Here is a 21,158-nt window from a genome sequence, read left to right as displayed (position 1 = left end):
GGGGGGCAGTGTGGTTACTGAGTGTAGCACGGGGGACAATGTGGTTACTGAGTGTAGCACGGGGGCAGTGAGGTTACTGAGTGTAGCACGGGGAGGGCAATGTGGTTACTGAGTGTAGCACGGGGGGGCAGTGAGGTTACTGAGTGTAGCACGGGGCGCAGTGTGGTTACTGAGTGTAGCACGGGGGCAGTGTGGTTACTGAGTGTAGCACGAGGGGCAGTGAGGTTACTGAGTGTAGCACGAGGGGCAGTGAGGTTACTGAGTGTAGCACGGGGGGCAGTGTGGTTACTGAGTGTAGCACGGGGGGCAGTGAGGTTACTGAGTGTAGCACGGGGGGGCAGTGAGGTTACTGAGTGTAGCACGGGGGGGCAGTGTGGTTACTGAGTGTAGCACGGGGGCAGTGTGGTTACTGAGTGTAGCACGGGGGCAGTGAGGTTACTGAGTGTAGCACGGGGGGCAGTGAGGTTACTGAGTGTAGCACGGGGGGGGGCAGTGTGGTTACTGAGTGTAGCACGGGGGGGCAGTGTGGTTACTGAGTGTAGCACGGGGGGCAATGTGGTTACTGAGTGTAGCACGAGGGGCAGTGAGGTTACTGAGTGTAGCACGAGGGGCAGTGAGGTTACTGAGTGTAGCACGGGGGGCAGTGAGGTTACTGAGTGTAGCACGGGGGCAGTGTGGTTACTGAGTGTAGCACGGGGGCAGTGAGGTTACTGAGTGTAGCACGGGGGGGCAGTGAGGTTACTGAGTGTAGCACGGGGGCAGTGAGGTTACTGAGTGTAGCACGGGGGCAGTGTGGTTACTGACTGTAGCACGGGGGGGCAGTGTGGTCACTGAGTGTAGCACGGGGGGGCAGTGTGGTTACTGAGTGTAGCACGAGGGCAGTGAGGTTACTGAGTGTAGCACGGGGGCAGTGCGGTTACTGAGTGTAGCACGGGGACAGTGTGGTTACTGAGTGTAGCACGGGGGCAGTGAGGTTACTGAGTGTAGCACGGGGGGGCAGTGTGGTTACTGAGTGTAGCACGGGGGCAGTGTGGTTAGAGTGTAGCACGGGGGGGCAGTGTGGTTACTGAGTGTAGCACGGGGGCAGTGAGGTTACTGAGTGTAGCACGGGGGCAGTGTGGTTACTGAGTGTAGCACGGGGGGGCAGTGTGGTTACTGAGTGTAGCACGGGGGGGCAGTGTGGTTACTGAGTGTAGCACGGGGGCAGTGTGGTTACTGAGTGTAGCACGGGGGCAGTGTGGTTACTGAGTGTAGCACGGGGGGGCAGTGTGGTTACTGAGTGTAGCACAGGGGGCAGTGTGGTTACTGAGTGTAGCACGGGGGGGCAGTGTGGTTACTGAGTGTAGCACGGGGGGGCAGTGTGGTTACTGAGTGTAGCACGGGAGCAGTGTGGTTACTGAGTGTAGCACGGGGGAAGTGTGGTTACTGAGTGTAGCACGGGGGCAGTGTGGTTACTGAGTGTAGCACGGGGGGCAGTGAGGTTACTGAGTGTAGCACGGGGGGGCAGTGTGGTTACTGAGTGTAGCACGGGGGGGCAGTGTGGTTACTGAGTGTAGCACGGGGGGGCAGTGTGGTTACTGAGTGTAGCACGGGGGGGCAGTGTGGTTACTGAGTGTAGCACGGGGGGGCAGTGTGGTTACTGAGTGTAGCACGGGGGGGCAGTGTGGTTACTGAGTGTAGCACGGGGGCAGTGAGGTTACTGAGTGTAGCACGGGAGGGCAGTGAGGTTACTGAGTGTAGCACGGGGGGGCAGTGTGGTTACTGAGTGTAGCAGGGGGGCAGTGTGGTTACTGAGTGTAGCACGGGGGGGCAGTGTGGTTACTGAGTGTAGCACGGGGGACAGTGAGGTTACTGAGTGTAGCACGGGGGGCAGTGTGGTTACTGAGTGTAGCACGGGGGGCAGTGTGGTTACTGAGTGTAGCACGGGGGGCAGTGTGGTTACTGAGTGTAGCACGGGGGGCAGTGTGGTTACTGAGTGTAGCACGGGGGGCAGTGTGGTTACTGAGTGTAGCACGGGGGGCAGTGTGGTTACTGAGTGTAGCACGGGGGCAGTGAGGTTACTGAGTGTAGCACGGGGGGCAGTGTGGTTACTGAGTGTAGCACGGGGGGCAGTGTGGTTACTGAGTGTAGCACGGGGGCAGTGAGGTTACTGAGTGTAGCACGGGGGGCAGTGTGGTTACTGAGTGTAGCACAGGGGGCAGTGTGGTTACTGAGTGTAGCACAGGGGGCAGTGTGGTTACTGAGTGTAGCACGGGGGGGCAGTGTGGTTACTGAGTGTAGCACGGGGGCAGTGAGGTTACTGAGTGTAGCACGGGGGGGCAGTGTGGTTACTGAGTGTAGCACGGGGGGCAGTGTGGTTACTGAGTGTAGCACGGGGGGCAGTGAGGTTACTGAGTGTAGCACGGGGGCAGTGAGGTTACTGAGTGTAGCACGGGGGGCAGTGTGGTTACTGAGTGTAGCACGGGGGCAGTGTGGTTACTCGCTGCAGTCGGAGAGGCAGCACGTCCACAGACAAAGATACGCATGGTTATCATCACACTAGTTGGTCGGGATCTGATAATTGCAAAGCAGTTGAACATTGATCTGACTAGTCACTCAATATTCACCTGTGGGTTTATTCATTCTGGCCGAAGGACAGGGACACCTGAGTGGTGAGACACGGTCAGATTGGGTGCACAAGTTGGCTGCATTTAAACTTGGCTAAGCACGACAACTGGATTTGTGGAAACACCACTTTGATTCCTTTTGTCCTGGGAGCACTAACTCAAGCAAACAGATTATCTCAGCGGGAGCGGAGCCCATGGCAGGTGTCCCAGGTTTGCCGGGGGGGGAGCAGTGCCCAGGAAACGTGTCCCAGGTTGGGTTTGAGGAGTTGTGGTGCCCAGGAGACGTGTCAGGGGCAGAGCAATGAATGACAGCACCCGTTGAAGTGTACCATGGAGCCTTTTGAAGTTATTTCTTTGCATAGCCGGCAGCAACTTTGTTCTCCCACACTCTGGTTGGACCCTACTGTGTTTATACGGGCAAAGCTATTCCAGCAGCACTTACCTGGAGGTAACTGTTTCCCGCGGAGTCATCAAGAACGAGGTGAGCTTCTCTTTTAGCCGAAATAATCTGAGGGGAAAAAAACAAAAAACAAAAGGGCAAAAAACGTTAGTGGGAGTTGTGTACAGACTTCCAAACAGTAGTAGTGATGTTGGGGAGGGCATCAAACAGGAAATTAGGGGTGCATGCAATAAAGGTGCAGCAGTTATAATGGGTGACTTTAATATGCACATAGATTGGGCCAGCCAAACTGGAAGCAATACGGTGGAGGAGGATTTTCTGGAGTGCATAAGGGATGGTTTTCTAGACCAATATGTCGAGGAACCAACTAGGGGGAAGGCCATCTTAGACTGGGTGTTGTGCAATGAGAGAGGATTAATTAACAATCTCATTGTGCGAGGCCCCTTGGGGAAGAGTGACCATAATATGGTGGAATTCTGCATTAGGATGGAGAATGAAACAGTTAATTCAGAGACCATGGTCCAGAATTTAAAGAAGGGTAACTTTGAAGGTATGAGGCGTGAATTGGCTAAGATAGATTGGCGAATGATACTTAAAGGGTTGACTGTGGATGGGCAATGGCAGACATTTAGAGACTGCATGGATGAATTACAACAATTGTACATTCCTGTCTGGCGTAAAAATAAAAAAGGGAAGGTGGCTCAACCGTGGCTATCTAGGGAAATCAGGGATAGTATTAAAGCCAAGGAAGTGGCATACAAATTGGCCAGAAATAGCAGCGAACCTGGGGACTGGGAGAAATTTAGAACTCAGCAGAGGAGGACAAAGGGTTTGATTAGGGCAGGGAAAATGGAGTACGAGAGGAAGCTTGCAGGGAACATTAAGGCGGATTGCAAAAGTTTCTATAGGTATGTAAAGAGAAAAAGGTTAGTAAAGACAAACGTAGGTCCCCTGCAGTCAGAATCAGGGGAAGTCATAACGGGGAACAAAGAAATGGCAGACCAATTGAACAAGTACTTTGGTTCGGTATTCACTAAGGAGGACACAAACAACCTTCTGATATAAAAGGGGTCAGAGAGTCTAGTAAGGAGGAGGAACTGAGGGAAATCTTTATTAGTCGGGAAATTGTGTTGGGGAAATTGATGGGATTGAAGGCCGATAAATCCCCAGGGCCTGATGGACTGCATCCCAGAGTACTTAAGGAGGTGGCCTTGGAAATAGCGGATGCATTGACAGTCATTTTCCAACATTCCATTGACTCTGGATCAGTTCCTATGGAGTGGAGGGTAGCCAATGTAACCCCACTTTTAAAAAAAGGAGGGAGAGAAAAAGCAGGGAATTATAGACCGGTCAGCCTGACCTCAGTAGTGGGTAAAATGATGGAATCAATTATTAAGGATGTCATAGCAACGCATTTGGAAAATAGTGACATGATAGGTCCAAGTCAGCATGGATTTGTGAAAGGGAGATTATGCTTGACAAATCTTCTGGAATTTTTTGAGGATGTTTCCAGTAAAGTGGACAAAGGAGAACCAGTTGATGTGGTATATTTGGACTTTCAGAAGGCTTTCGACAAGGTCCCACACAGGAGATTAATGTGCAAAGTTAAAGCACATGGGATTGGGGGTAGTGTGCTGACGTGGATTGAGAACTGGTTGTCAGACAGGAAGCAAAGAGTAGGAGTAAATGGGGACTTTTCAGAATGGCTGGCAGTGACTAGTGGGGTACCGCAAGGTTCTGTGCTGGGGCCCCAGCTGTTTACATTGTACATTAATGATTTAGACGAGGGGATTAAATGTAGTATCTCCAAATTTGCGGATGACACTAAGTTGGGTGGCAGGCAGTGTGAGCTGCGAGGAGGATGCTATGAGGCTGCAGAGTGACTTGGATAGGTTAGGTGAGTGGGCAAATGCGTGGCAGATGAAGTTTAATGTGGATAAATGTGAGGTTATCCACTTTGGTGGTAAAAACAGAGAGACAGACTATTATCTGAATGGTGACAGATTAGGAAAAGGGAAGGTGCAACGAGACCTGGGTGTCATGGTACATCAGTCATTGAAGGTTGGCATGCAGGTACAGCAGGCGGTTAAGAAAGCAAATGGCATGTTGGCCTTCATAGCGAGGGGATTTGAGTACAGGGGCAGGGAGGTGTTGCTACAGTTGTACAGGGCCTTGGTGAGGCCACACCTGGAGTATTGTGTACAGTTTTGGTCTCCTAACTTGAGGAAGGACATTCTTGCTATTGAGGGAGTGCAGCGAAGATTCACCAGACTGATTCCCGGGATGGTGGGACTGACCTATCAAGAAAGACTGGATCAACTGGGCTTGTATTCACTGGAGTTCAGAAGAGTGAGAGGGGACCTCATAGAAACGTTTAAAATTCTGACGGGTTTGGACAGGTTGGATGCAGGAAGAATGTTCCAATGTTCGGGAAGTCCAGAACCAGGGGTCACAGTCTAAGGATAAGGGGTAAGCCATTTAGGACCGAGATGAGGAGAAACTTCTTCACCCAGAGAGTGGTGAACCTGTGGAATTCTCTACTACAGAAAGTAGTTGAGGCCAATTCACTAAATATATTCAAAAGGGAGTTAGATGAAGTCCTTACTACTCGGGGGATCAAGGGGTATGGCGTGAAAGCAGGAAGGGGGTACTGAAGTTTCATGTTCAGCCATGAACTCATTGAATGGCAGTGCAGGCTAGAAGGGCTGAATGGCCTGCTCCTGCACCTATTTTCTATGTTTTCTATGTTTCTATATCTAATTCAGACAAATAAATGGTTGAATGAAAGTATGAAAAAATCCAAATGGTCTAAAAAGTTCTCAAGCTGATACGGACTTGAGGAATTGCAGAGACTGACGTCAATGATCTGGGGAAGTGGTTCACTGTCGAGCAAGGGCACTTCCCACATGTACTGTGCAACAGGTCCTTCAGTAATGTACTTGCAATCAAGCAACAACTTGCATTTATATAGCGCCTTTAACATTGTAAAATGTCCCACGGCATTTCACAGGAGAGTTAAATTTGACACCAAGCCACATAAGGAGATATTAAGTTAGATGAACAAAAGCTTGGTTGAAGAGGTAGGTTTTAAGGAGCACCTTAAAAGAAGAGAGCGGTAGAGAGGCTTAGGGAGGCCATATTAGGGAGAGCTTAGGACCCAGGCAGCTGAAGGCACAGCCGAAATTGGGGATGTGCAAGAGGAGTGCAGATATCTCGGAGGGTTATAGGGCTGGAGGAAATTAGAGAGTTAGGGAGAGCGAGGCCATGGAAGGATTTAGAAACAAGGGCGAGCATTTTAAAATCGAGGCGCTGCCGGACTGGGAGCCAATATAGGTCAGCGAGTTAGCAATCCCACTGTCTCACAGGAAGAGCCGACTGCACTTTAATAAATTACATAAATAAAGCCCACATTACTAGAGACAATTCAGTGTCTGGGATATACAGGAAAACACAGATACACTGCATCGCACAGGAGCTGAAGGATAAACTGCTCACGCTTTGCTTTCAGCAATACCGAAGGTTGGGCAGAGAGATGGGCCCATGAAGCACTCTGTCCCCATTACTGTGGACAGGTGGAGGTTTAGTCAGCGATCAGCCATTTTATTTTGCTTGTCATCTTCCACACAGCTGCAGCCACAGACAGCAGGCCCGCTCAGCTGAATCACTCGCTGTGACCGGCTTTACCTCATTGCCCTTTACAGAGGAACAGAAAGTCCGGCAAATATTGAACAGCTAGGATCAGAACATGGCTTACATAAAGTGCAACCATGGGGAAAGGTGCAAGCTTCAGGTCACTACAGTAACTGTGTGTGCAATATTCAGCTTTGTTTTGAAGCATTATTAGTTTTTGGTCTGATTCAGCTTCCAGTGCGCAGTGCCTACACAAGATTCACTTACACAAGGTGAATTGTGCCAGAACGATGATGAAACAAGGTGCATCTCACTGAGACTCTACATTCGATTACTTGGGGAATCATCCACATTTTTAAATATGAACTTCAGTTAGGAACTTTCTTACCTCATCCAACTTCTGCCCAAATTCTCTAAGTTTTTTTGATCTTTCAAGAACGGTGCTGTCTCCTGTAAAAAATGGGTTCTTCACCACAATCTACCAATGAAGAAAGAATAATGAGAGCGCGCCCTCACTCAGCCTTTCAAACCCCAAAGCTATGCCCATGATGGAGTGCAGTACTGTAACAAAACGGAGGTTTTCCATTTGTTGCATCACACCACGTGCTTCATGCTGACGACCAACCTCCTCAGTGCCTTAGTACAAATCATGCAAGATTATTCGAGTCTGGAGCTTCCTCTGCAACATACACTGCCATTTACCCCCAGTCTGCTCCTCCTCACTGTAACCCCTCCAGCAGACATCGGCTACTAAACGCTCCTTTGTTACACTGTTAGAAGCTCTGCTGCATCCTTCCGATGAGGTACATAAACTGCTTGCACTCGCTTATCCAAGCCCCTCGACTTAATACAGCCTTGTAATGCTCACAGGTATTGGCCAATCTATTCTGTTAGTGACAGAAGCTTTGTTTCAATACAGGAACTCAAACTTCAATCAACAAAGTATCAACTGATCAGGAGGCAACCAAAGACTCGATACAAAAACCAAACGCCACGGAGAAGGATAGACTTCTTGGCTCGGAAAGCCCAGCCCTTTTCTGCACACGCCTGCTGTGGTGGGAGAGTTGGTGCGCTTTGAATAACTCCAATGCTTGCTATATTTTGCTCAGCAGATTATTCCAAGCATTTCTCACTCAAGTGAAGACGTTTTTCCTGCCATCACTTCCCATTAACTTATCAGTTTCCATTTCTGTATCCAAGGCGCAAGGAGCCCTCCCTCCCTCCATCCCTGCCTCCCTCCCTCCCCCCGGTGACGCAGTTGAAAGGATCAGTGACTCCTTGCACCGTTCCCAGCACTCTGCATCAGAATGTTAGTGAGATTTAGAAGAAAAACATTTCTCACCAATTCTTTCACATCTGTCAGCAATCCTTCCAAGGTGGTGAACTTTCCTCCGAGAATTCCCATTCCCAGCTCAAACTCCAGCTCTGGGATAGAAACGGAGCAGGTTTCAGACTGCCAGAGAGAGAGGACAGAATTACAATATTGTACTAACACAGTCATTAAACACACAAGCCATTTGTAAATCATGTTGTTTGCAAACATTTATTTATCCACGACAGCTACAAATGCAAGCAATTATTCATCAGGTAAATTTCTCACAAGCAACAAGTTCAACAACAACATAACACAAGAAGCACCAATCTCGTGCTGCAGTCCAGGGCTGTACCTTCAGCAGGTCCCTGCTCATGTCAGAGGGGTCTGTAATCCGCAGTGTGATTTTGGTACCGAGCTGCTCAGTGGCTCCGCCTGACTTCACCTAAAAATGACAAAATATTACAAAGGACAAGCAGTGTCTGCACAATCCCCACCCATCCCCCCCAATAAAAACATAAGAATTAGGAGGAGTCGGCCATTCGGCCCCTCGAGCCTGCTCCGCCATTCAATGAGATCATGGCTGATCTTCTACCTCGACTCCACTTTCCCCATATCCCTTAGTTCCCAAAAATCTAGCAACCTCTGTCTTGAATATACGAAAGGACTGAGCCTCCACAGTCCTCGGGCCAGAAGAAATGTCTCCATCTCAGTCCTAAATGGCTCACCCCTTATTCTAGACTCCCCAGCCAGAGAAAACATTTTCTCACCATTAATCCTGTCAAGCCTCAAGAATTTTATGTTTCAATTAGATCACCTTTCATTCTTCCAAACTCTAGGGAATATAGACCTGGTCTACTTAATCTCTCCTCATAGGGCAATTCCCCTCTGAAGATGCGGACTCCTTGCTATAGCAAGGTTTCACAGAACCCATCATCTCCGGTCCCTTTTCTTCATGTGAGAGCCGGGACAATGAGCACTGCAGACTAGATACCATGGGGTGCATCATAAGCAGCCCACTGCTCAAATTGTGCGACATGAGACACTAAATCCTGATTAGGAGCAGGACGTTGGGCCAATTTCTCACTCTTTAACCATAAAATGGCCAACTGTAGCAACTCTCCCAGCACCGAGCGGAGTGAAGAGTGAACTCAGTACAGACCAGGGAGTGAGTCTGCAACCTTGCTGGCCTGAGGGAGTAAACACAAAGCTTTCTTTTAGCTCCCGCCCAGATGTCACTCTGTATCGCATCACGGTTTCTATACACAGCAAGATCACTACAGGTCTTGCTAAAGTTACAAGATTGCAGTAAGAAATTCCCTTTTGCAAAGGTAAATCCCAGAGCAGCTCACAGGTCTAGTGTGGGGAGAAGGAGGAAGGACACAGCACTGGCACTGCGCCATAAACACAGGCGCAGTAAGCGTGCGAAGCTGTGGCTCCCCACACACTGTTAATCTGCACTCTCTGGCATGCCCTTGGAGAGACGGTAAGTGTGTGGGTGATGGGTAAAGTCACCCACGCTACTCTCTCGGTGATACCAGTCCAGACCAGCATGGGTCATCTGGCGGAGGATGGCGAGCGGTTCGTGGACTGGGTCACCTGGGGAGCGATTCGTGGACTGGGTCACCTGGGGTGAGGCCCGTGGACTGGGTCACCTGGGGAGCGGCTCGTGGACTGGGTCACCTGGGGAGCGATTCGTGGACTGGGTCACCTGGGGAGCGGTTCGTGGACTGGGTCACCTGGGGAGCGGTTCGTGGACTGGGTCACCTGGGGAGCGATTCGTGGACTGGGTCACCTGGGGAGCGGTTCGTGGACTGGGTCACCTGGGGAGCGGCTCGTGGACTGGGTCACCTGGGGTGAGGCCCGTGGACTGGGTCACCTGGGGAGCGATTCATGGACTGGGTCACCTGGGGTGAGGTTCGTGGACTGGGTCACCTGGGGTGAGGTTCGTGGACTGGGTCACCTGGGGAGCGGTTCGTGGACTGGGTCACCTGGGGAGCGGTTCGTGGACTGGGTCACCTGGGGAGCGGTTCGTGGACTGGGTCACCTGGGGAGCGGTTCGTGGACTGGGTCACCTGGGGAGCGGTTCGTGGACTGGGTCACCTGGGGAGAGGCCCGTGGACTGGGTCACCTGGGGAGTTGTTCGTGGACTGGGTCACCTGGGGAGCGGTTCATGGACTGGGTCACCTGGGGAGTTGTTCGTGGACTGGGTCACCTGGGGAGCGGCTCGTGGACTGGGTCACCTGGGGAGCGGTTCGTGGACTGGGTCACCTGGGGAGCGGTTCGTGGACTGGGTCACCTGGGGAGCGGTTCGTGGACTGGGTCACCTGGGGAGCGGTTCGTGGACTGGGTCACCTGGGGAGCGGTTCGTGGACTGGGTCACCTGGGGAGCGGTTCGTGGACTGGGTCACCTGGGGAGCGGTTCGTGGACTGGGTCACCTGGGGAGCGATTCATGGACTGGGTCACCTGGGGAGCGGCTCGTGGACTGGGTCACCTGAGGGAGGAATGGCGAGCGGCTCATGATTCAGGAAGATCGAAAGGGGAGGCAAGTTCTTCACAAAACACGGGAGGAGCAAAATAAATCTATGCTCAATGTCACTGTCAATAGTTTAACCCTCTTCCCCACAACACAAAGGATTTCCCACTGCCCAGTGTATATTTTCGAAGGCGAGCAGCATTTGGTCGTGTTTACCTCATTGGTCCGATGCCCACATGCTTCACAGTTTGTTGCCATGATGATCACCTCCTTGAAGTGTGGGATCTCTGGGAATTTCTGGTAAAGGAAACCACCGACAGGACTGAGAATTGGGAGTGAATCACAAAGCCAGTCAGCGTGGCTGCCAAGTGGGCAGGGAGTGTGCCTTGGCTGTGCTACAAGACCCACAACCAGGCATAGATTTTGACAAAAAGAAAATTAAAATAATTAATTCCAAGGAATAATGTCATTCTTGCTACATGCATATTCTAAACTCATTCACAGTTAGATCGTCTGACACAAAACTCAAAGACCCTGAATTACTGACACTTGAGAAGGGCAGAGGTACAGGGAGTATTGGTGGACTGCCTTTTACTGTAAGTGACCATGGGAGAGCTACATGATATCAAAGCCCCTTACACCAGCCAGACAGATTACTCAGTGACTAATAAACCTCCCACAGATCCAACACTCTAAACACAAGGACTTTCTGTTCTAGCTAAACTGGACAAGAGAACTGGAAATGTCAAGTTGAAGAAACTGCTTTCAATAAGCGTCCACCCGTTGAAACATTAACCCTGGTTTCCTCTTTCAGAAGCTGACTGAGCCATCTGGTTGCAATCTCTCTAAAGTTGCCTCATTCTCCCAAAATGATTTTATTTGTAATTGACTGACGCTGAATGTTTCATAAAGAGGATATTATGGCGCGATGTATTTGTTAGTTTCCCAATGGATAAGGAATGAGTAACTGAGCCATTGACCAGATTGAATTGCCAGTCTGTGCCGAGTTCACCCAGTCCAGGCAGTGCCAGTGGGCGCCCAGGCAGTGAACAACTGTCTCGGTGTCCTGGTGTAATAGGCATGTTTTGTGCAGGAGATATTCACCTACCAAGCCTCCTCTTCCAACCCCCCCCCGACTACCATCAGGGAGCAAACAATGGAAAGGATCAACATTAAACAGTCTGTTGTCAATGGCCCCCCCGAGCAAGGTGCTGGGGAGGAGGGGGACGGGGATGGAGAGGATGGAGAAGCAGGGTTGGGCAACCACAGAGTCAACCCATTCAGTGGATGAGAGAAAGGGAAGGAACTGGTGGCAAAAGGACTCTTGCAGCTTCAGATTTCCACATTTTCACTTCGGTTTAGCTTGCGCTGGGGCTGGTTTTATTACTGGGATTGAATCTCTGCCTGAAATAAAGAACATCTTTCAAAATGGACGTTTTTGATCCTTGTCAGAGTATGCTGGCTGTTTTAACCCCACGTACAGCCACCTCCCTACCTGTGACTCGACTGCATCGAGCTCTGTCTCGGTTAAAGGATACGCACTAGTTTCATGTTCGTTTCAGCAGGTGCATTGCATGCTGGGCAGTTGGTACCGAATTGCAGCACCTGCAGGGAAAAGGACACAGGCCTGAGTATAACACCTAGCTTCCCCTCTCCCAAAACCCCATTCGCTCATTTCTGGATCAATCGTCCCCCCAGGATATGTCTGGATAGCGGATGCAGGGTTTAAGAACCCCTCTGCCTGCTCCTAATCCTAGCCTCAGGAAAGCCTCCTTTACCATGTCTCTATTTAAGAGTGACGAGCAGTTCTACGTCGGAGAACAAATGGAAGGGGTTGGATTTCCGTAAATCTATTTCAATTCAGGCCTATGCACCTGGCAGTGACAGCACTCTTTCACCAGTCTCCCTGGATTGCCATCAGTAAAACATTATGGGGCCCCACCATACAGGATGGGAATCCCCGTGGGGCCACACAACAGCCACAACTGTGGTGCAGCAGGGAGGGATTCAAATTCCTGGGGCATTGGGACCGGTTCTGGGGGAGGTGGGACCAGTACAAACCGGACGGTCTGCACCTGGGCAGGACTGGAACCAATGTCCTCGGGGGAGTGTTTGCTAGTGCTGTTGGGGAGGATTTAAACTAATATGGCAGGGGGATGGGAACCAATGCAGGGAGACAGAGGGAAACAAAAAGGAGCCAAAAGCAAAAGACAGAAAGGAGAGGAGGAAAAGTGTAGGGCAGAGAAACCCAAGGCAAAGAACAAAAAGGGCCACTGTACAGCAAAATTCTAAAAGGACAAAGGGTGTTAATAAAACAAGCCTGAAGGCTTTGTGTCTTAATGCAAGGAGTATCCGCAATAAGGTGGATGAATTAATTGTGCAAATAGATGTTAACAAATATGATGTGATTGGGATTACGGAGACGTGGCTCCAGGATGATCAGGGCTGGGAACTCAACATCCAGGGGTATTCAACATTCAGGAAGGATAGAATAAAAGGAAAAGGAGGTGGGGTAGCATTGCTGGTTAAAGAGGAGATTAATGCAATAGTTAGGAAAGACATTAGCTTGGATGATGTGGAATCTATATGGGTAGAGCTGCAGAACACCAAAGGGCAAAAAACGTTAGTAGGAGTTGTGTACAGACCTCCAAACAGTAATAGGGATGTTGGGGAGGGCATCAAACAGGAAATTAGGGGTGCATGCAATAAAGGTGTAGCAGTTATAATGGGTGACTTTAATATGCACATAGATTGGGCTAGCCAAACTGGAAGCAATACGGTGGAGGAGGATTTCCTGGAGTGCATAAGGGATGGTTTTCTAGACCAATATGTTGAGGAACCAACTAGGGGGGAGGCCATCTTAGACTGGGTGTTGTGTAATGAGAGAGGATTAATTAGCAATCTCATTGTGCGAGGCCCCTTGGGGAAGAGTGACCATAATATGGTGGAATTCTGCATTAGGATGGAGAATGAAACAGTAAATTCAGAGACCATGGTCCAGAACTTAAAGAAGGGTAACTTTGAAGGTATGAGGCGAGAATTGGCTAGGATAGATTGGCGAATGATACTTAGGGGGTTGACTGTGGATGGGCAATGGCAGACATTTAGAGACCGCATGGATGAAGTACAACAATTGTACATTCCTGTCTGGCGTAAAAATAAAAAGGGGAAGGTGGCTCAACCGTGGCTATCTAGGGAAATCAGGGATAGTATTAAAGCCAAGGAAGTGGCATACAAATTGGCCAGAAATAGCAGCGAACCTGGGGACTGGGAGAAATTTAGAACTCAGCAGAGGAGGACAAAGGGTTTGATTAGGACAGGGAAAATGGAGTACGAGAAGAAGCTTGCAGGGAACATTAAGGCGGATTGCAAAAGTTTCTATAGGTATGTAAAGAGAAAAAGGTTGGTGAAGACAAACGTAGGTCCCCTGCAGTCAGAATCAGGGGAAGTCATAACGGGGAACAAAGAAATGGCGGATCAATTGAACAAGTACTTTGGTTCGGTATTCACTAAGGAGGATACAAACAACCTTCCGGATATAAAAGGGGTCAGAGGGTCTAGTAAGGAAGAGGAACTGAGGGAAATCTTTATTAGTCGGGAAATTGTGTTGGGGAAATTGATGGGATTGAAGGCAGATAAATCCCCAGGGCCTGATGGCCTGCATCCTAGAGTACTTAAGGAGGTGGCCTTGGAAATAGCGGATGCATTGACAGTCATTTTCCAACATTCCATTGACTCTGGATCAGTTCCTATGGAGTGGAGGGTAGCCAATGTAACCCCACTTTTTAAAAAAGGAGGGAGAGAGAAAACAGGGAATTATAGACCGGTCAGCCTGACCTCAGTAGTGGGTAAAATGATGGAATCAATTATTAAGGATGTCTTAGCAGTGCATCTGGAAAATGGTGACATGATAGGTCCAAGTCAGCATGGATTTGTGAAAGGGAAATCATGCTTGACAAATCTTCTGGAATTTTTTGAGGATGTTTCCAGTAAAGTGGACAAAGGAGAACCAGTTGATGTGGTATATTTGGACTTTCAGAAGGCTTTCGACAAGGTCCCACACAAGAGATTAATGTGCAAAGTTAAAGCACATGGGATTGGGGGTAGTGTGCTGACGTGGATTGAGAACTGGTTGTCAGACAGGAAGCAAAGAGTAGGAGTAAACGGGTACTTTTCAGAATGGCAGGCAGTGACTAGTGGAGTGCCGCAAGGTTCTGTGCTGGGGCCCCAGCTGTTTACATTGTACATTAATGATTTAGACGAGGGGATTAAATGCAGTATCTCCAAATTTGCGGATGATACTAAGTTGGGTGGCAGTGTGAGCTGCGAGGAGGATGCTATTAGGCTGCAGAGTGACTTGGATAGGTTAGGTGAGTGGGCAAATGCATGGCAGATGAAGTATAATGTGGATAAATGTGAGGTTATCCACTTTGGTGGTAAAAACAGAGAGACAGACTATTATCTGAATGGTGACAGATTAGGAAAAGGGAAGGTGCAACGAGACCTGGGTGTCATGGTACATCAGTCATTGAAGGTTGGCATGCAGGTACAGCAGGCGGTTAAGAAAGCAAATGGCATGTTGGCCTTCATAGCGAGGGGATTTGAATACAGGGGCAGGGAGGTGTTGCTACAGTTGTACAGGGCCTTGGTGAGGCCACACCTGGAGTATTGTGTACAGTTTTGGTCTCCTAACTTGAGGAAGGACATTCTTGCTATTGAGGGAGTGCAGCGAAGGTTCACCAGACTGATTCCCGGGATGGCGGGACTGACCTATCAAGAAAGATTGGATCAATTGGGCTTGTATTCACTGGAGTTCAGAAGAATGAGAGGGGACCTCATAGAAACGTTTAAAATTCTGACGGGTTTAGACAGGTTAGATGCAGAAAGAATGTTCCCAATGTTGGGGAAGTCCAGAACCAGGGGTCACAGTCTGAGGATAAGGGGTAAGCCATTTAGGACCGAGATGAGGAGAAACTTCTTCACCCAGAGAGTGGTGAACCTGTGGAATTCTCTACCACAGAAAGTAGTTGAGGCCAATTCACTAAATATATTCAAAAGGGAGTTAGATGAAGTCCTTACTACTCGGGGGATCAAGGGTTATGGCGAGAAAGCAGGAAGGGGGTACTGAAGTTTCATGTTCAGCCATGAACTCATTGAATGGCGGTGCAGGCTAGAAGGGCTGAATGGCCTGCTCCTGCACCTATTTTCTATGTTTCTATGTTTCTAACTGGCTCAAAGAAATGGAGACATTGAGTCTAATTTAGTATGAAAATTGCCCCAGTTTATCCACGTAGTAAAAGACCAGCCAGTACATGGTTAAACAGTAGCAGAAGACTGAATGGTGGAGAATTGGGGGTGGCTCTTGCTCAGCCTGGCTAGGAACTGCACCAGTCCCACAGCTGAAAGGGGCATTGAGCATTCAGAAAATACCCTCCAGTGAATCCACAGCGTCTAACCCTTTCACGATTACCATTGAAGGTCTGCCAAAGTCATGTGGGAAATTCCACTTACTGAATGTCAAGGTGCTTTTGAAATAACCAAGTGCAATTGATAGGCGATGCGAGACACTCAAATCTCCCTCACCGACGTACGCCGGAGAATAAACACCTGATACCAAGAGAACCAAGATCACCACTAGACCTGGGGACACCAGCACCGCCCCTCCCCGGCATCATCCACCTCACCTCCCCCCAACCCGACTGCACTGCCCAACACACCCCCCAGCACCCTGACATCGCCACACCCAGGGACACCGGCACGGCCAGGCCTGGGGCCATTAACCCATCAGGTTAAGGGAGCTGCTTTAAGTAGCAGCTTCTGGAAGAGCCAGTGCGACTGAGACCCTTCCATGGGCTGCACAGGACAATGGTAAATCAGGATTGCAAGCATTAAGAGTAACAGAACAGATTTTTTTATTTGCCGTCCTCACGGAAATACTCACTTCATTCCTTAAATCTTCAATGTTGTTCTGGGGCTTCTCCTCTTCTGTACATTCCTGTAAGGACAGTAGACACAATAACGGGGAACAGGGAAATGGCAGACTGTGAACAAATATTTTGTATCAGTCTTCATGGTAGAGGACACTAAAAACATCCCATTAATTGATAATCAAGGAGCTATTGGGGAGGTGGGGTGGGGGAAGATTTAAAACGATCACTATCACTAGAGATAAAGTACTAGGCAAACTATTGGGACTAAAGGTGGACAAGTCCCCTGGACCCGATGGCCTGCATCCTAGGGTCTTAAAACAAATGGCTGCAGAAATAGTGGATGCATTGGTTGTAATCTACCAAAATTCCCTGGATTCTGGAGAGGTCCAGCAGACTAAAAAAATGCAAATGTAATGCCCCTATTTAAGGAAGCAGGGAGACAGAAAGCAGGAAAACTATAGACTGGTTAGCCTAACATCTGTCATTGGGAAAATGCAGGAGTTCATTATTAAGGAAGCAGTAGCAGGGCATTTGGAAAACCATAATGCAGTCAGGCAGAGTCAGCATGGTTTTATGAAAGGGAAATCATGTTTGACAAATTTGCTGAAATTCGTTGAGGATGTAACAAGCAGAATGGATAAAGGGGAACCAGTGGATGTGGTGTATTTGGATTTCCAGAAAGCATTCGATAAGGTGCCACACAAAAGTTTACTGCACAAGATAAGAACTCACGGGGTTGGGGGTAATATATTAGCGTGGATAGAGGATTGGCTAACTAGCAGAAAACAGAGTTGGGATAAATGGGTTTTTTTCAGGTTGGCAATCAGTAACTAGTGGGGTGCCACAGGGATCAGTGTTGGGGCCTCAACTATTTACAATTTATAGTAATGACTTGGATGAAGGGACCGAGTGTAATGTATCCAAGTTTGCTGACGATACAAAGCTAGGTCGGACTGTAAGCTGTGAGGAGAACACAAAGTATCTGCCAAGGGATATAGATAGACTGAGTGAGTGGGTAGTGAGGTGGCAGATGGAGTATAATGTGGGGAAATGTGAGGTTAGTCACTTTGGTAGGAGGAATAGAAAAACAGAATTTTTTTAAATGGTGAGAAATTTTGAAATGTTGGTGTTCCGAGAGATTTGCGTGTCCTTGTGCAAGAAACGCAGCAAGTGAGTGTGCAGGTACAGCGGGCAATAAGGAAGGCAAATGGTATGTTGGCCTTTATTGCAAGGGGGATAGAGTATAAAAGTAGGGGAGTCCTGCTACAACTATACAGGGTATTGTTGAGGCCACACCTGGAGTACTGCGTACAGTTTTGGTCTCTGTATTTAAGGAAGGATATACTTGTATTGGAGGCTGTTCAGAGAAGGTTCACTAGGTTGATTCCCGAGATGAGGGGGTTATCATATGAAGAAAGGTTGAGCAGGTTGGGCCTATACTTATTGGAGTTTAAAAGAGTGAAACATATTAGATTCTGAGGGGGGCTTGACAAGGTAGATGCAGAGAGGTTGCTGCCCCTCATGGGGGAATCTAGAACTAGGGGACATAGTTTCAGAAGGGGTCACCCATTTAAAACAGAAATGAGGAGGAATTTCTTCTCTCAGACGGTTGTGAATCTTTGGAATTCTCTACCCCAGAGAGCTGTGGAGACTGGGACTGTGAATATATTTAAGGTGGAGATAGACAGATTTTTGAGCGATAAGGGAGTCAAGGGTTATGGGGAGCGGGTGGGGAAGTGGAGTTGAGGCCGGGATCAGATCAGCCATGATCTTATTGAATGGCGGAGCAGGCTCGAGGGGACAAATGGCCGACTCCTGCTCCTATTTCTTATGTTCTTATTAAAATTAAAAGGTTGATGTGCAGAAGATTGTTCATTCACTTTTTGCTGAGTTTTATCTCTTTCCTCCAGCCGCACAGCATTGCCGAGTGGGAGAGTCAGGGAACCAGGCCCAAGCTGCTCAGATTGGTCCGTGCTCCGACAATCCAGCCTCTGCTCAGGATCTCCAACCACCATCGCTGGGAAGTCACAATGTGAGGAATCGGAGCCACAAAACCACCTTACTGCCCTGAAACACATGGCGATCTGTGCTGTGGCTTAGAGGCTAAACTCGCTCAAACCCCAGCCATTTTGTAGGATCAGTCTCACTGCAGCCAGGAAGCTTCACAATAGTAAAATATTGTATGGGAATGGATTTAAACTACATTTATAAAGGAGGTAGATGAGCCCTTAAACATTACTTTTAAAATGCCCATTTGTTGTAAATCTTTTGTAGTTCAGACATTTGGCTATTTGCCTCAACTACTCCTGTGGGAGTGAGGTTACCTTCTTTACCAGAGTGGTGAGAATATGGAACTCACTACCACAAGGACTGGTTGATGCGAATAGCATAGATGAACTTAAGGGGAGCTAGATAAACGAGAGAGAAAGGAGGATACGGTGATAGGGTGAGATGAAGGAGGCGGAAGGAGGCTCGAGTGGACCATAAACCCCGGCACGGATCTGTTGGGCCGAACAGCCTGTTTCTGTGCTGTAAACACTGTGTAAATTGTCAGCGAATTTCTCTACCTGTAGCGGTGCGTTATTTCTGTTGCTGTATACCAATATGCATTTCCTGCAATGATAGCACCGGTTTCTTTTGATGAACTTTCGTGTGGAGGTCCCCAGGTATGTGGTAGCATTTGTTAAACCCCCCCCCCCCACAAAACAGAACAAAGATTGAAAACCTCTATTTCAAAGTGATGACGGAACATATCCCATAGCTCAGCCTGTGTAGTCACCATTGACAGTACAGCAGGACCTGGGGGTATTTGTGCATGAAACACAAAAGGGTAGTATGCAGGTACAGCAAGTGACCAAAGGTATCTTGGCCTTTATTGCAAAGGGGATGGAGTATAAAAGCAGGGAAGTCTTACTACAGCTATATAAGGTATTGGTGAGGCCACACCTGGAATACTGCATGCAGTTTTGGTTTCCATATTTACGAAAGGATATGCTTGCTTTGGAGGCAGTTCAGAGAAGGTTCACTCGGTTGATTCCGGAGATGAGGGGGTTGACTTATGAGGAAAGGTTGAGTAGGTTGGATCTCTACTCAGAATTGGAATTCAGAAGAATGAGAGGTGATCTTATTGAAACGTATAAGATTATGAGGGGGCTTGACAAGATGGATGCAGAGAGGATGTTTCCACTGATGGGGGAGACTTGAACTAGAGGGCATGATCTTAGAATAAGGGTCGCCCATTTAAAATTGAGATGAGGAGAAATTTCTTCCCTCAGAGGGTTGTAAATCTGTGGAATTCGCTGCCTCAGAGAGCTGTGGAAGCTGGGACATTGAATAAATTTAAGACAGAAATAGACAGTTCCTTAACCGATAAGGGGATAAGGGGTTATGGGGAGCGGGCAGGGAAGTGGAGCTGAGTCCATGATCGGATCAGCCATAATCTTATTGAATGGCGGAGCAGGCTCGAGGGGCAAAATAGCCGACTCCTGTTCCTATTTCTTATGTTCTTATGTTTACCTGCAGTCCCAACGTAATGTCCTGTTGAGCATTCCGCTTGTAGTGAGTAATTGTTAACGCCTCATCCTTCTGAGGGGCATGGGGATTCTCGATAAAGCTGTTCCCAGATGGATCATCAATGACCTGTACAATATGCCAAGGGATCAGACTCGCCGCAATAAGAGAACAAATACAATAGAGTGGCAAACTCATGACCCTCACTTTTTACAAATTCCACTGAACTTACATCGTGGAAGCAGGCTGCACGACAAAGTCCATGTTGGTGTTTATTCTCCGCAGAAGTCGGACTTTGATCCCACGTGTTCCCCCTTTCGTTCAACCACCCAAGTTATTCTTAAATGTAGACACAGACCCTGCGTCAATCACTAACTCCAGCAGTGTATTCCACAGAAACCGCATAAAAACAAAAGTTTCTCCTGCCCCATGTCCTCGAGACAGAGAGAAGGAGAGAAGGAGAGAAGGAGAGAAGGAGAGACGGAGAGACGGAGAGACGGAGAGACGGAGAGACGGAGAGACGGAGAGACGGAGAGACGGAGAGACGGAGAGACGGAGAGAAGGAGAGAAGGAGAGACGGAGAGAAGGAGAGAAGGAGAGACGGAGAGACGGAGAGACGGAGAGAAGGAGAGAAGGAGAGAAGGAGAGAAGGAGAGACGGAGAGAAGGAGAGGAGAGACGGAGAGACGGAGAGACGGAGAGAAGGAGAGAAGGAGAAACGGAGACGGGGCCGAGACCGGGGGGGGCGGGGCCGGGCCGGACAGAGGGCGTGCGAGCGAGCCAGAGAAAGAGAGAGAGCGCGTTATTTACCAATGTGAATGGAGTCTCGACATCCTTCAGCTTCTTTAGCTTTTCAACAAATTCCTCAATCTTGGAGGCTGCGTCGGGATCAATTGCCTGGAATATGTCAGGGTGCAAGGATATGGAGAATATTTAATGAGGCCACATTCCTAGGACAGATGCTACAATACAGATCAAGCTCAAAATAAGTCCACATCTGGGGAGGGAATTCCGGCATTTTGGCCCTGCACGGGACGGAGGAGACTTTTACCTGACAGGCAATCCCTCTCTCATCTCTTGTCTCCAACCTCCCTCCATTGCGGCCTAGTCGAGTCTCGCTCTATTTATCAATACTAACCATAGCAATTGATTCTCTAAATATTCTAGTTCCTCCTGAGCTCTATATTCTCATCCTACGCACTCTCCCCACATGTTGGATCAAGGCTCGGGGCCGTGCGTGTCCAACAGCAACTCTTTCCCCAGGACTTCAAAACTGTGGAACTCGACCATCCCA

The 21,158-nt window shown here is 48.8% G+C and overlaps 1 protein-coding gene across 1 annotated transcript in view; it reads right to left on the bottom strand.

Moving 5' to 3' along the window:
• The window catches only part of zpr1 (ZPR1 zinc finger), a 34,077-nt gene that overhangs the window by 3,297 nt on the left and 9,622 nt on the right, over positions 1–21,158 (bottom strand). Inside the window, exons 5-13 of the mRNA XM_070894602.1 lie at positions 20,675–20,761; positions 19,872–19,994; positions 16,367–16,420; positions 11,964–12,030; positions 10,642–10,712; positions 8,304–8,393; positions 7,979–8,089; positions 7,025–7,114; positions 3,049–3,114 (exon numbers count right to left, since the gene is read on the bottom strand). Of these exons, the coding sequence (XP_070750703.1) occupies positions 3,049–3,114; positions 7,025–7,114; positions 7,979–8,089; positions 8,304–8,393; positions 10,642–10,712; positions 11,964–12,030; positions 16,367–16,420; positions 19,872–19,994; positions 20,675–20,761 (759 nt within the window). The remainder of the gene's footprint in view (positions 1–3,048; positions 3,115–7,024; positions 7,115–7,978; positions 8,090–8,303; positions 8,394–10,641; positions 10,713–11,963; positions 12,031–16,366; positions 16,421–19,871; positions 19,995–20,674; positions 20,762–21,158) is intronic.

The sequence above is a fragment of the Pristiophorus japonicus genome, chromosome 11, assembly GCF_044704955.1.
Source record: "Pristiophorus japonicus isolate sPriJap1 chromosome 11, sPriJap1.hap1, whole genome shotgun sequence".
In the NCBI taxonomy this organism is placed as follows: Eukaryota; Metazoa; Chordata; class Chondrichthyes; family Pristiophoridae; genus Pristiophorus; species Pristiophorus japonicus.
The sequence above is the reverse complement of the archived record's forward strand: the minus strand, read 5'-3'. Positions and strand labels throughout refer to the sequence as shown.